General features: G+C 43.2%; 1 protein-coding gene across 1 annotated transcript in view; it reads right to left on the minus strand.

The window, feature by feature from the left end:
- Positions 1 to 12,292, minus strand: part of Gli3 (GLI family zinc finger 3) — a 96,377-nt gene that overhangs the window by 14,021 nt on the left and 70,064 nt on the right. Inside the window, exon 9 of the mRNA XM_090333217.1 lies at positions 1,067 to 1,216. Within this exon, the coding sequence (XP_090189343.1) occupies positions 1,067 to 1,216 (150 nt within the window). The remainder of the gene's footprint in view (positions 1 to 1,066; positions 1,217 to 12,292) is intronic.

The raw sequence follows: 12,292 nt of genomic DNA on the forward strand, positions 1-12,292 counted from the left end.
ATAAATAAATAACCTCTACCCTCCACCCCTAGTATGAACAATGGGTTCCATTATCTGCTCATTCATCTTCTCCAATTGCCACTCATTTCAGATGCAGCACCAAGTTCATTAATTCAGCTTTGTGTCCCTACAAAGCCAGGGAACTGATCGAGTTTGAAAAAGGTCTTCAAGAAGGAAAGCACCAGGGCCGAGCTGTACCCAAGGCCTGGCAGGGACCTTGTACCTTGGTGGGAGAAAGCTCAGCCTCAGGCAGCCCCAGTGCACTCCTCCGCCCTCTGATCTACCAATCTGCCCTGGGAACTGGGTAATGCAGCAAGGTGGTAAACCCGAAAAACTGGGCAGTATCAGAAAACATCAGACTTGAGAACATTTCAGATTCGATGTTTTTTTGATTAAAGTATGGTACATGCAGGGGAATAGTGCAATGGTATAACTCCTACAAACAACAAACTTAGTTTAACACAATGAACACCAGGATGCTGAAACTTGCACTAAGAGTGGAGAGAGGAGGCCATGGGAGAGAGGAAGGGTGGGTGAATACCGTCATATTATTTAATACATAGATGTGAAAATGGAACCAGGAGACTTGAAGGTGAGGTTAGGAGAGATGGGGAGAGTGAAGGAAGAGGTGAAAATGTTCAAGATGCATTCGACTCAGAATCTGACTTGTTGAACTGAAACTCTTTTGTACAACTACTTAAAGACAAGTTTTGAAACTCAGGTGAATTACTAGATTGTGGCGTAGAAAAAGAAAAACAAAACAAAAAAAACACTAGGGATTCTCAATTTGTCCAGGGATTGGCTTCTTAAAAAGCTACCACTGGAGGCTTCCTACAAAAGATGAACTGTTGGCCTGGTGGGGTGAGCTCTACTCCACAGCCAGAGGCCTTCTGCCTGCTCAACATTCGACTAGCTGCCCTGTCTAGCCAGGTAGCTCAAAACATAAGACATTTATCCATAAATCACTCTGTCACTCCCAACCACACCTGTCCTCTGCTGCACAGAACTCACACAGGATGAAGAAGGACCCAAGGCAGGAAAATGGGGCAGGAATACATGTACTCACAGTGCATTTGTGAGGCTTCTCTCCCGTGTGTCTTCTCATATGCACCACCAGCATGTACTGGGCTTTGAAAGGCTTCTGTTCCCTGGAGCAATCAAGCCAGCGGCATACAAACTCCTTCTTCTCTCCGTGAATGTGGTCATTATTGATATGCTAGGGTGGGGGGAAGAGAGACAACAGAAGAGACTTCAGAATGTGCTCCACTCCTGAAGACTGCACTAAGGACCTCACCAAACCCCAGGGTTTCAAAAACCCCAGCCAGTCAGTTTTCTAAGCCGCAGAAACATGAATATGCCATGTGTCCTAGCCAGAAAGGAGACTACTGGATGGAATTAAGTCCAAATCCAGATTTTGTGACCAACCTCATCCATATGTCTGTTGAATTTCATCTTCCAAAAGAGCATCAAGATCAGAGAATAATAGACATGGTCTCCATTTTGGAAAGTGGGTCATGTGTGCGTATGCACTCACTTGCACAATTCCAAAACAAGCAGCAAGGAAACCAAATGCACTTTCAGACTACCCTTGAGTTCAAGTTCACGGCAGGTTTCTTCTTCAGAAAGATTTTACCAGCTAGGCCCCAGTGGCTCACACCTATAATCCCAGCTACTCAAGAGGCCGAGACTCAGGGTTCATGGCACAGGCAGAAAAGTCCATGAGACTCTTATGCCCAATTAATTACCAAAAAGCTGCAAGTAGAGCTATGGCTCAAGTGGTAGAGTCCCAGTCTTGAGTGAAAAAGTGAAGCAAGAGTGTGAGATCTTGAGTTCAAGCCTCAAGTAGTCACAAAAGTCAGGGAGGGTTCCTGAATTCTTCACCTATTCAAGATTGGGGTGTCACTTCCTAGCCGGTTCCTTACATGAAAATATCAAGTGGCCCCCTAAACAACTGAGACAGGAAAAGCCCATCAGAGGAAAGGAGTGCTGTCAGGAGGGGCCTGACAATGAGGCTTTAGATGGCCGAGGAGTAATGCTACCTTATTTATGTTTTCTCATCCTCCCGCATTTGATGTGAAGCCTTAAGACCATTAGAAACAATTTCTGAGATATACACTGAGAGAGGTCCCCTTAAATGTCACCCAATAATTTAAAAAAGTTTCTGTGGGCTCCATTCATTCTGTAATAGGGACCTATGCCATTACTTGATAGTGGCCTGGGCTGGCAAGCTCTCCAGTAGCAACACCAGGGCAAAACTCTACTGTTAAACAGACCATTTCCCAGTTACTCCACTAGATGGAGCAAAGCAGTTGGTCTAGGGAACAAAAAGTTTACCAAAAATTAACAAACTTTTTCCGTGCGACTTCTGGAACTCAAAAGATAGATAAAGGCAGGGAAGAGGAATTGTTATTCTATCTCCACTTGCTCACAACTCTATGGAGAAAGAAAAGCTGCAGTATTACAGCACACAGGGCCACCACCAGGCCCAGGGGACCTGAGAATGACAAGGACTACTCTCACACACATCACCCAGACAGCCACTCCAGGCCAAGCAAAGGACGGGGTTCAAAGCTGATTGTCCCAGAATCAGAGCCCATGATACACAATGCCCCCAACTATGGACAGCATGGCAGGGCGGGTTCTTCACTTTCTGCTTTCAGAACATCCTGTACACGTCCTGTTACCTAGGGCTGTGCCAGATGTGTGTTGGGGGTCCAGCCTTGAGTCCAAGGCCACGTGAGGCCTACAAGTCTAAGGATTCTCCATCCCAGGAGAAATATGACTGATGGCACAAAACCTCAAATTGCTCCTGATTCCTTTATACAGGCTACTGGAAGTAAATAATTCTGCTCCTTAAAATAAAACACAGAAAGCAAAAAAAGGAGGGAAGGAGAGAAGGAGGGAACGAGGGAAGATGGAAGGAATACAGAGAAAGATAAAATGAGAAGGGAGAGAGGGAGAATGAAAAGGAGGGAGGAAAGGAAGGATGTAGGGAAAAGGGATCAAGAAGAAAAGGAAGGAATCAGAAAGGAGGGAGGAAAGGAGGGAGGGAGGGAAGGAGGAAAGGAGGGAGTGAGGAAGGGAGGGAGGGAGGGAAGAGGGAGGAAGGAAGGAAGGTAGGACAGAGAAAAACCAGACAGTGATGGAGGAGGAAGGAAAGAAAAATTAAAATGGGAAGCAGGAATAATCAGTGCCAGGGAAAACACCTTGACAATGGAGGTATGTTCTTTGCAGATACTTAGTAAATATTTGCTGAGCTAATTTGATGTGATGAAGTACATTTTTACTGGGAAAAAGAAATTACACTCTATGCTATTGTTTATCTTAATGCAACTTAATTTTATCTGGTGTTTTAGGATTAAGAATATAATGTAAGGGGCCGGGAGTTTGGCCTAGTGGTTAAAGTGCTTGCCTAGCATGCATGAAGACCCGGGTTCGATTCCTCGGTACCACATACATAGAAAAAAGCCGGAAGTGGTGCTGAGGCTCAAGTGGTAGAGCTCTAGCCTTGAGAAAGTCCAAGGACAGTGCTCAGGCCCTGAGCTCAAGCCCAGGACTGGCAAAAAAAAAAAAAAAGAATATAATGTAACTAGTTGTGGAACCCAACTCATGGGTATAATTCTAGCTCTGAAGGTCACAGTTTGAAGCCAGCCAAAGAAAGAAAGTCTATGAGACTCTTATCTCCAATTAACCAGCAAAATACCAGAAGTGGGACTCTTGGCTCAAGTGGCAGAGCACCAATTTTGAGAGAAGAAAAAAGCAAGCCAAGTGACCATACAAGGCCTAGAGTTCAAGTCCTAGTCCTACCACACACAAAGAGCTGAGTATACTATACCTTCTTGGCCCCCTGATTATTTACATAGTCAAAAAGAAATCTTATGCTTAAAGTTTTTCCAAGAACTAGATTTTCAGTGAAATTAAAACTCTTAGGGAATCCTAAACTCTCATCTATGTGTTTTAAATAGTTACTGTCCTTTAAGAAATTTCATTGGCTGTTAAGGGAGCTGGGAGAGGAGCAGCCTGGAGGGGAGGGGCAGCCTCCGGGAGGGAGAGGGTGTCCCAGGCCACTTTCTGATGAGCAGTACAGTGGTTCACCTCAATGAGCTTTTTCTCACCAGCAAAATTATGAATGTAAAGTGAAATCAAGGATATGCCATTTTTTTCTGCAAAAGTAAATATTTCAAAAATAAGGAATCTCTGCAGAGACTATATAAATGACCTGGTATGGGGACACATGTAGTATGATAAGAAACTTTTCTATCATGAGTTATTCCTGAAGAAATCTTTTCAGTCTGTTAACAGCTTCAAGATGATTCTCAGCTCCACGTAAAGAAGGACTGTGGGATGGAGGCATGTGGCTCAGTTGGTAAAGCACTAACCCATGAGCGAAAGCATCAGGTACTGAGTTCAAGTCCCAAAGACTTAACAAAAACAAAAACAAAAAAGGACTGGGCTGGATACAGCATATAGGCTGGAAATTTGCTCACCCCCAAAGCAGATGGTTTATTTCTAAGTTTTCTTCTTTTATTAGCAATTATCAGGTTTGTTTCCCAGATGTAAAGTAAAATTAGATGGATGCATTTGGTAATGCCAGAGAACAGGATAAAATCATCAGAATTCTAGACTTATAAAAGTGAGTTGAACATAGGAAAAGGCTATTAGCCTGGACCCACCTCTTCACCTGAACCACTGTTCTAGAATTAGATAAAATATATACGCTTCTCACCAGATCCCCCGGTAGCTACGAAGAATACTCACTCAATAAACTCTACTGAGCCTTACTTGAAATTCGATTGACATGAGTTTATTTGTGGTTTCATTGGAAACTTAACTTCATAACGGTGGCGTTCATCAAATATATAAATAATTTAATTGGAGAGAAAATAAGGCATGATTAAATTCTAAACAAATCCAAAACAAAGGCGTACGATTTGCCAGAGGCCCAAGAGCCAGAAAGAGATAGATGATGCAAATTACAATGGTGGATGCCAACTGCACAACAATTCCATCCGACAGGGGAAGGTGCCTCTGTGTGTCAGATTTCTCTTTGGAATGTCCAGCCCTGATTGTCAGTGAAGGTCTGGAGTAGGGTAGGCAGAGGCAAAGTGAAGCTTTTCTTTCTCTCGAAGCAGAATGGAAGCCTACAATGGACTACACTGAGCTAATCAGGGTTCTTTCTTCTTGTGCTGTTATTTCTTCCCCCCATGAGCTCAGCACGGGCAGTTTTCCTAACCCTTCAAATGAAACGCATGCAAGGGGCCCGGCAAGGCTCAATGCTCACGGGGCTCTAAATAAAGCAGCTATTCAAGCAGTTCACGAGGCTTGAGGGTGTACTTCTGCGAGCTTTCCACCTTCTTTTCTCTTGCCTAGACGCCCACTGAGTCAGCCCACTGCTCTAAGACGGCTAAGTGGCTTCCATCTAGGTGACTGTGAGCAGTGGGGCCTGGCTCAGACTCATGCAGGAGATGTGACATCCCCATTCCCACTCTGCCTGAGGGGGAGAGGGGCGGACGCTTGCAAACCCACAGACAGACTACAGAACTGCTCCACAGTCAGCTCACTTATTCCAACATCAAAACTGGAGATTTCTTCCCGCTCTCACAAGAAGCATACCACTAAACACACAGAAACAGCAAGGGCCAGACACCTTTGCTCAAGTCTGTAATCCTAGCTCTTCTGAAGGCTAGGATCCCAAAATTATCACGGTTCAGAGCGACCCAGGCAGACAAACCAGACAGATTCTTACCTCTACTTAATCAGCAAAAAGGCCACAAGTGGAGGAGTCAATCAAATGGTTGAACGCCATCTTGGAGTAAAAAAGCCAAGAGTGCAAGGCTTTAGCTGGACTCACACCTGTAATCCTAGCTACTCAGGAGGCTAAGATCTGAGGATCGCAGTTCAAAGCCAGCCCAGGCATGAAAGTCTATGAGACTCATATTTAACTGCTAGAAAATCAGAAATGATGCTGTGGCTCAAGTGGTAGAGAGCTAGCCTTGAGCTGAAGAGCTCAGTGACAACATCCAGACCATGACCAAAAAAAAAAAAAAAAGAAAAGAAAGGAGTTCTAGGCCCTGAGTTCAAGCCCCAAAACCGGCGCAAGCAAACAAAATCCTTTAAGAAATGGGTTCAGGCCTTCGCAACATTTCTGAATATCTGATGGGCCAACAAGCCACCAGTGGATATAATGGTAAGATTGTTAAGGAAAGAATGGAAGAGGACTGTTTCCTTTTAAGAATGGCAAGCGCCAAATTCTTAATATGTTATAAATCCAGGGCCTGTCTCCACACTAGCTTGTAAAGGGGGGAAGGGAGGAATGGGCCCCATTTTTAGGACCTGCTCACTGGCTCTATGAAGGGTGTGATGGAAAAGGGATATGGCAGGAAAGTCTTCTATTTGGGCACGAGACATGAGGAAACTATTTATTTTATATTGTTGAAACAAACCATTTAAAAGAAAACTCAATTTTCAATATGTTTCTTGGCTTTATCAACCTATTGCATCTCCTTACTGACAAGTCCAGAGATACAGAGGAGGAGAATGGGAAAATATGATTTAGAATCTATTAACGTTCAATGTACATTAAAACTGATTTGGAGCAGAGATTGAGATGTACTACCTACACCTGTCTTAGAGAAAGACAAATAGACAGAAAGCAGACAAACACAGAAAGAGGAAAAGAACATAGCATTCCTTACTTTACATACAACACAGGCTTATTCTTGCACATGCTGCGCATTATTCGATAAAAAACAACATTTCTGGAAAGTTTTACAACAGTCATGACGTGTTATATTTAGGGACATGTCGTGATTAAATTCCCGAAGGCTTCCTTCCCTCAGCCACACTAGAAAAATAAATAAATAGGCACGAACCACAAGCTATCAGGCAGAAATAGGCATTCTATCTCCATATGCACTTTAATTTTAGATAAATAAAATAATTTAAATTGTCTTGATGGCACCCATCAATCTTCCTCACAGATTATTTGCAAGGCTCTCACTGCTGCCTGTGGTTGGATCTTCGTAAACACTCCACAGAGGGTTTCAATTCAGCCACTTAATAAAAAAATACCGACACATATTTATTTTGTGACATGAGTATAAAGTCAACACAGAAAATCCTCAAAAGGACTTAAGATCTGGGGCATATGAAATAGACTTCTCTTTTTTCACCTTTCCATTGAAAAGTAAAACAAATTTCTATTTGTGATTTGTGAACATTAAGAATTAGGGCAAGATTTAAAAAAAAAACAAAATTAAAAAAAACAGCAGAATGCATCTAGGTTTGAAATGTATATCTGAATTGATTCCCATCTCTAGACACAAAAATGCAACAATTATTTCCTTTTACATGTGAACAAGGCAAAGATCTTGAGTGAAGCAAACTATTCTAATTGGCAGCTTTAAATGAAGGGGCCAGACTCGAACAACTGACTTGAAACCCCATGTGACTCAACCTCACCGCAGTAAGTCAGTCATAAAATCCTTCATCATTCCTAGGTACAAAATATGCTTATAAGAAAGAACAATGTATTAAACATGTTAACACAGGTGTGAACCTTGACAACATACTAAGTAAGTGGAGCCACTCAAAAAATGTCCAGGTGTGGGGGGCCGTGAGTTTGGCCTAGTGGTAGAGTGCTTGTCTAGCATGCACTCGATTCCTTGATACCACGTACCTAGAAAAAAGCGGGAAGTGGTGCTGTGGTTCAATTGGTAGAGCACTTGTCTTGAGAAAGCTCAAGGACAGAGCCCAGGCCTTAAATCCTAGCCCCAGAACCGGAAAAAAAAAAAGTCCAGTACTGCCAGGAACTCGTGGCTCACACCTATCATCTTAGCTATTTAAGAGGCTGAGATATGAAAATCATGTTCAAAGCCAGCTTGGTTAGAAAAGTCCTAGAGATTCTTATTTCCAACTAAGCAGCAAAAGGCCGGACTGAAGGCATGGCTTGAGTGGTAGAGCACCAGCTGTGAGACAGCTGAGCCAGTGAGATGGCAAGTCCAAGCCCTATTACCAACACTCATACACACACACACACACACACACACACACACACACACACACACACACACACACACACACAGTGTTAAGCAAAAAAAAGGATAAAAGGATCCAATAGTGCTAGGGAATTTCTAGAAATAAGAAGGAAATGAATACTATACCAGACACACATGGTCATGAAAATGAATAGAAAACTGATTGCAGTGAATAAAATCCAGCAGACATGACCAGCCTCTCAAGTTTCTGAACTGAGTTCAGCCTGTGGAACATCTGCCTGGCCCACAAAACCTCCTACACTGAGACAGACACAAAGTCCAGGGGATCAAGCAAGCCAGACCTCAAAGGCAGCCTCTTCTATACTCTTCTTTCTGTATCCAGCTTCTCCGTGTGGCCCAGGCTGCTAGAAAGCATCGTCAGCCCCTGCCACTGCATACATTGCCAAGGTTAAGGTGTCAGAAGCAGGGCTATGTCCCAGAGCACTGAAATCCCCCGGCCTCATGGGCCTGGACCTCTGGCCAGGAAAGTGAATGGAGAACTGCTCCACAGATTCCTTCCACAGAAAACAAGAGCTTTTCCATTGCTGTGTCTGTACATCCAATTCTCTCTTCAGTCCACTGTCAAAGTAAGGCTTACTTTGTTTTGTTTTTTAAAGTTTGAAAGTCAAGTTGGATAGGTAATTATTAGTTGGATAGGTATTATATTTATAATAACTCATGTTGGATTTTTAATTTTAAGGTGTTTAATGTACACAGACACATACACAGACTAGCCCAAAGCCTAGAAAGGGCTTTTTTTTTTTAAGTTTCCTTTTGGAAATGGAAAAAAAATTGAATGTTCCTTTACCTAAAGGACACAGGAATTACTCTGAAGTGTTATAGTAATCCATATAGTCACACAAAAGCATCGCTCTATGAAGAAGGCCAGAATGGAGTGTGATTATAAAAAAATTCCATTTTCAAAAGTGAATGGAAAACTAAGCCTTCTTAAGCAATCCCTGTCTTCTCAGCTCTATTAAAAGAAAGCATATTCTTTCCACATGGCCAAATTCTTTTTGTGCCAGTTCTCGGACTTGAACTCAAGGCTTGGAGACTCTTAGCTTTTTTTCCCTCAAGGCTGGAGCTTTGCCACTTAAATCAGACTTCCGCTTCAGGCTTTTTTGCTAGTTAACTGAAAATAAAGAGTCTCACAGACTTTCATTCTGGCTTCAAACTGTGATGCTCAGGTCTCAGCTTCCTGAGTAGCTAGGATTACAAGCATGAACCACGGACACCCAGTTAATTTCCATATTTTGGTAACCTAACTTGGATAACTAAAATACTTGTCAAAAAAACTCACAAGTCTAGGAAAATATATTCAGATTTTAATCAATCTGGTTAATCTAATTTTACTGTCTGGAAAAAAGTAAAAAAAAAAAAATAAGTTTTTTATTGCTTGCAGGTCTTGAACTCGGGACCTGGGTGCTGTCCCTAAACTTTTCACTCAGAGCTAGCTAGCACTCTACCACCTTGAGCCATAGGACCACTTCTGGTTTTCTGGTGGTCAACTGGAGATACAAAGAGTCTCACAGACATTCCTGCCTGGGCTGGCTTCGAATTACGACCCTCAGATCTCAGCCTCTTGAGTAAAGATTTCTTTTTTGTTTTCTTTGAAGAAAGGAGGTAAAAATGTTATTTCCAGTCAGGCGCTGGTGGCTTATGCCTGTAATCTTAGCTAGTCAGGAGGTTGACATCTGAGGATGACAGTTCAAAGTCAACCTGGCAAGAAAGTCCATCTCTTAAGTTTTATCTCTTAAACAGGAAGTGGTGCTATGACTCAAAGTGATAGAGTGCTAGTCTCCAGAAAAAGAGCTTAATCAAGGACAGACACTGAGTTCAAGTACCATGACCAATCTTTTTTTTTTTTTAAAGTTATTTCTGAGCTATAATTCCAAACTTCCTACTGATCTCAGTCCTAAATGTGGGGCTGGAAGAGGAGGTCTGGGAGAGCCCTCCTCCAGCAGCAGAGGCGGGAGCGGGTGTGTGTGTGTGTCTGTCTGTGTGTGTCTGTGTGTGTGTGTGTCTGCATACACATGAGCCTGGGGAGTGCAAAGAGGAGGGCCAAGAGTGCTGGTGAGCATGACTCAAAGAAAGGAAAGCGGCAGTCAAGCAGGCAAAATTATCCATTTGGAAATCTGCCCATTCTGCCTGTGGAGCTGACTCATTTATTCACAATTAACTCCAAACTTACTTAGGGCAGTTACTGTGCGAAAAAGCAAAGAAGAGGCGAGACAGAAGACGACACATCTACTGGATTCCATCCAAGACTGGCTGGCAGAAATGCAGGCGGGCGCACTGTCTGCAAACGAGCCCTCCTGCCACACACACCTCAGCCCTGCCATCCCCATGTGAGCTGCCAGGGTGAGCAGACCCTGGATCCTTCCTTCGCAATGCCCAGGGCTGTTCAGATCTGCCTCACCAAATAAGGAAGGGAAGGAAGCTTCAAGACACCTGTGCCACACCCAGCTGGTCACCATGCAGCAGGGTTAACTTCCAGGCCGGCTAGCCCAAAACACTGAAAGCCTTGACTGCTGAAAGACTAAAAGCAAAATAGCATCTGATCCCTAGGCAAAAGGGGACACAAATGTGGCTCCCGAAGTAAAATGGATTTTTCTTCATCCTGTGAGTAGAAAGCAGACAATTTATAGGATGGGCACAACTCACATTAGGCTGGAGGGACTATTTGTGTTTGTGTATTCCGAGCAAGACAAATATGAATATGATACCGGTACTATGTCTGAGAAGATGACCCATTCTGTAATAGGCTCAGTAGAAGGTGATTAAAATACAATAGGATGAATACTAATACAAATATTAATAAGAAAACATAAATTTTCCAAAAAAGAATGAAGGTGATTAAAATACAATAGGATGAATACTAATACAAGTATTAATAAGAAAATATAAATTTTCCAAAAAAGAATGAAAAAACACAAGCACTGATGGCTCACACCTTGCATCCTAGCTACTCAGGTGACTGAGATGTAGAAGATAGGAATTTAAGACCAGCCTGGGTAGACAAATCCCTTAGACTCCATTTCTAAAGTAATCAGACAAAAGCCAGGGATGGTTCAAGGGTATAATACCGGCTGAGGAAGCACACAGCCCTGACTTCAAACCCCACAGCACCAAGAGAGAAGAGAGAAGGGAAGGCTTCATAATGGGGTGTCTGGATTCCATTCGAAATGGAGGGAGAAGATCCAAAGAGAACACAAGATGTGGCAACGTCCAGTGGAGTGTGCCTGATGGGAGTGTGGAGATGTCTGGCCAATAGCAAGGAGGCAGGTGGAGGGCTAAGCAGGGACCTTGAGGGCCAAGAAGACCGAGAGGGCACTCAACACCAGCCAACGTACCAGAACCATACCAGGATGGGCTACCAATTCTATCACCCAATGTCCTCTTCTCTCCCTTGACCCTGCCTCCCACCCCCCTCCCCCAGCATCCAGCACTGGAACTCATGGCCTGGACAATGTCTTTTATCTTTTCTACTCAAGACGCTCTGACTTGAGTCACAGTTCTATGTATGGCTTAATTGGAGGTAAGAGTCTCAAAGACTTTTCTACCTGAGCTGGATTCAAATGGCGACCCACAGATCTTAGCTTTCTGAGTAGCTAGGATTACAGGTGCGAGCCACTGGCACCTGGCTTGTTGTCATTAAATACCACCCCCTTATTGACACTCCTTACCCCCCCTCCCCCAGCACTCATGACTTCTCACACGTTATACAGTATTTACAAAGGTTTATTACTTTCTGTCAGTCTACCCCTAACCCAAATTAAAGAGATTTTCATTAGTCTTACTGATGCATTCTTCAAAGACTGCATGTAGTAGAAATTCAATTCATACTTATTGGATAATTATGATATTAGAAATGTACTTCTGGGAATACCAAGTTTGAAGCCAATATAATCCTACATCTCAATCTACTTCCCATTTGAGTTCACCTTAGATTTGGGATCAGAGAACCAGAAGCCATAGGAAATGGAGGCAAGTCCCCCATTACTCTATGTACCCCCAAATCCTAGAAAAGTTAAGGTTCCCCCAAGAGAACCTTCCTTTCTAATCCACACTATATAAAAGATGCAGTTGTCTTAGCTGGCTCCTCGTCATTGCAAATGAAAGGACCCCACCCTCCCCACAGCACTCACACTTTACACCCCAACTTCATCCCTAGGCATCATGAGAATGGTGACCCAACTTTGGTGTTAAGGCTGTGTCATTGAAGTCATAACCATTTTAGGATTCTGTCCCAACTG

Source organism: Megascapheus bottae, chromosome 5 (assembly GCF_031878675.1).
Source record: "Megascapheus bottae isolate mThoBot1 chromosome 5, mThoBot2.hap1, whole genome shotgun sequence".
Taxonomy (NCBI): Eukaryota; Metazoa; Chordata; class Mammalia; order Rodentia; family Geomyidae; genus Megascapheus; species Megascapheus bottae.